Here is a 987-nt window from a genome sequence, read left to right as displayed (position 1 = left end):
TGATCTTTGGGTTCTTCTTTACCTCTCTCACCAAGGCTCTTCTCTCATGATTGCTCAGTTTGGCTGGACGGCCAGGTCTAGGAAGGGTTCTGGTCATCCCAAACGTCTTCCATTTAAGGATTATGGAGGCCACTGTGCTCTTAGGAACCTTAAGTGCAGCAGATATTTTTTGTAACCTTGGCCAGATCTGTGTCTTGCCACAATTCTATCTCTCAGCTCTTCAGGCAGTTCCATTGACCTCATTTGCTCTGACATGCACAGTGAGCTGTAAGGTCTTATATAGACATATAGATATAGATATAGATATATGGCTTTCCTAATCAAGTCCAATCAGTGTAATCAAACACAACTGGACTCCAATGAAGGTGTAGAACCATTTCAAGGAGGATCAGAAGAAATGGACAGCATGTGAGTTAAATATGAGTGTCACAGCAAAGGGTCTGAATGCTTATGACCATGTGATATTTCAGTTTTTCTTTTTTAATAAATTTGCAAAAATTTCTACATTTCTGTTTTTTTCTGTCAAGATGGGGTGCTGAGTGTACATTAATGAGAAATAAAATGACCTTTTTTTAATTTTAGCAAATGGCTGCAATGAAACAAAGAGTGACAAATTTAAAGGGGTCTGAATACTTTCTGTACCCACTGTATATATATGTGTGTGGGTGTGTGTGTGTCAGTTATAGTTGATAACCCAGTTTGGATTCTAATATATATCTTTCATTCTGACAGACAGAGAAGGACATGTCAGACGTGAGCCTCGGCCCCACCCCTATCCCTGAGCTCACCCACATCATGATCGGCCTGGAGACCTGCTCCTTCCTGGTAAGGCTTTGATAAGCTCCATGATGTTGAGAATATGTAATACTGAAATCTGTTTTTAAACATTTTTTTTTTCTTTAAATAAATATTTTTTCTCTTGACAGGACGACGACTTCATCCCTTTCGCTGTGCTGAACATGATGATGGGTGGAGGAGGCTCCTTTT

At 39.8% G+C, this 987-nt stretch overlaps 1 protein-coding gene across 1 annotated transcript in view; it reads left to right on the top strand.

Annotated features, from left to right (window-relative positions):
- LOC103396952 (mitochondrial-processing peptidase subunit alpha-like) overlaps positions 1-987 on the top strand; it is a 13,008-nt gene that overhangs the window by 9,153 nt on the left and 2,868 nt on the right. The window contains exons 4-5 of the mRNA XM_025052917.1: positions 733-825; positions 927-986. Coding sequence (XP_024908685.1) covers positions 733-825; positions 927-986 — 153 coding nt within the window. The remainder of the gene's footprint in view (positions 1-732; positions 826-926; position 987) is intronic.

The sequence above is a fragment of the Cynoglossus semilaevis genome, chromosome W (genome assembly GCF_000523025.1).
Source record: "Cynoglossus semilaevis isolate Cse_v1.0 chromosome W, Cse_v1.0, whole genome shotgun sequence".
NCBI classification, from domain to species: Eukaryota; Metazoa; Chordata; class Actinopteri; order Pleuronectiformes; family Cynoglossidae; genus Cynoglossus; species Cynoglossus semilaevis.
This window is presented reverse-complemented; position numbering and strand designations above follow the sequence as displayed.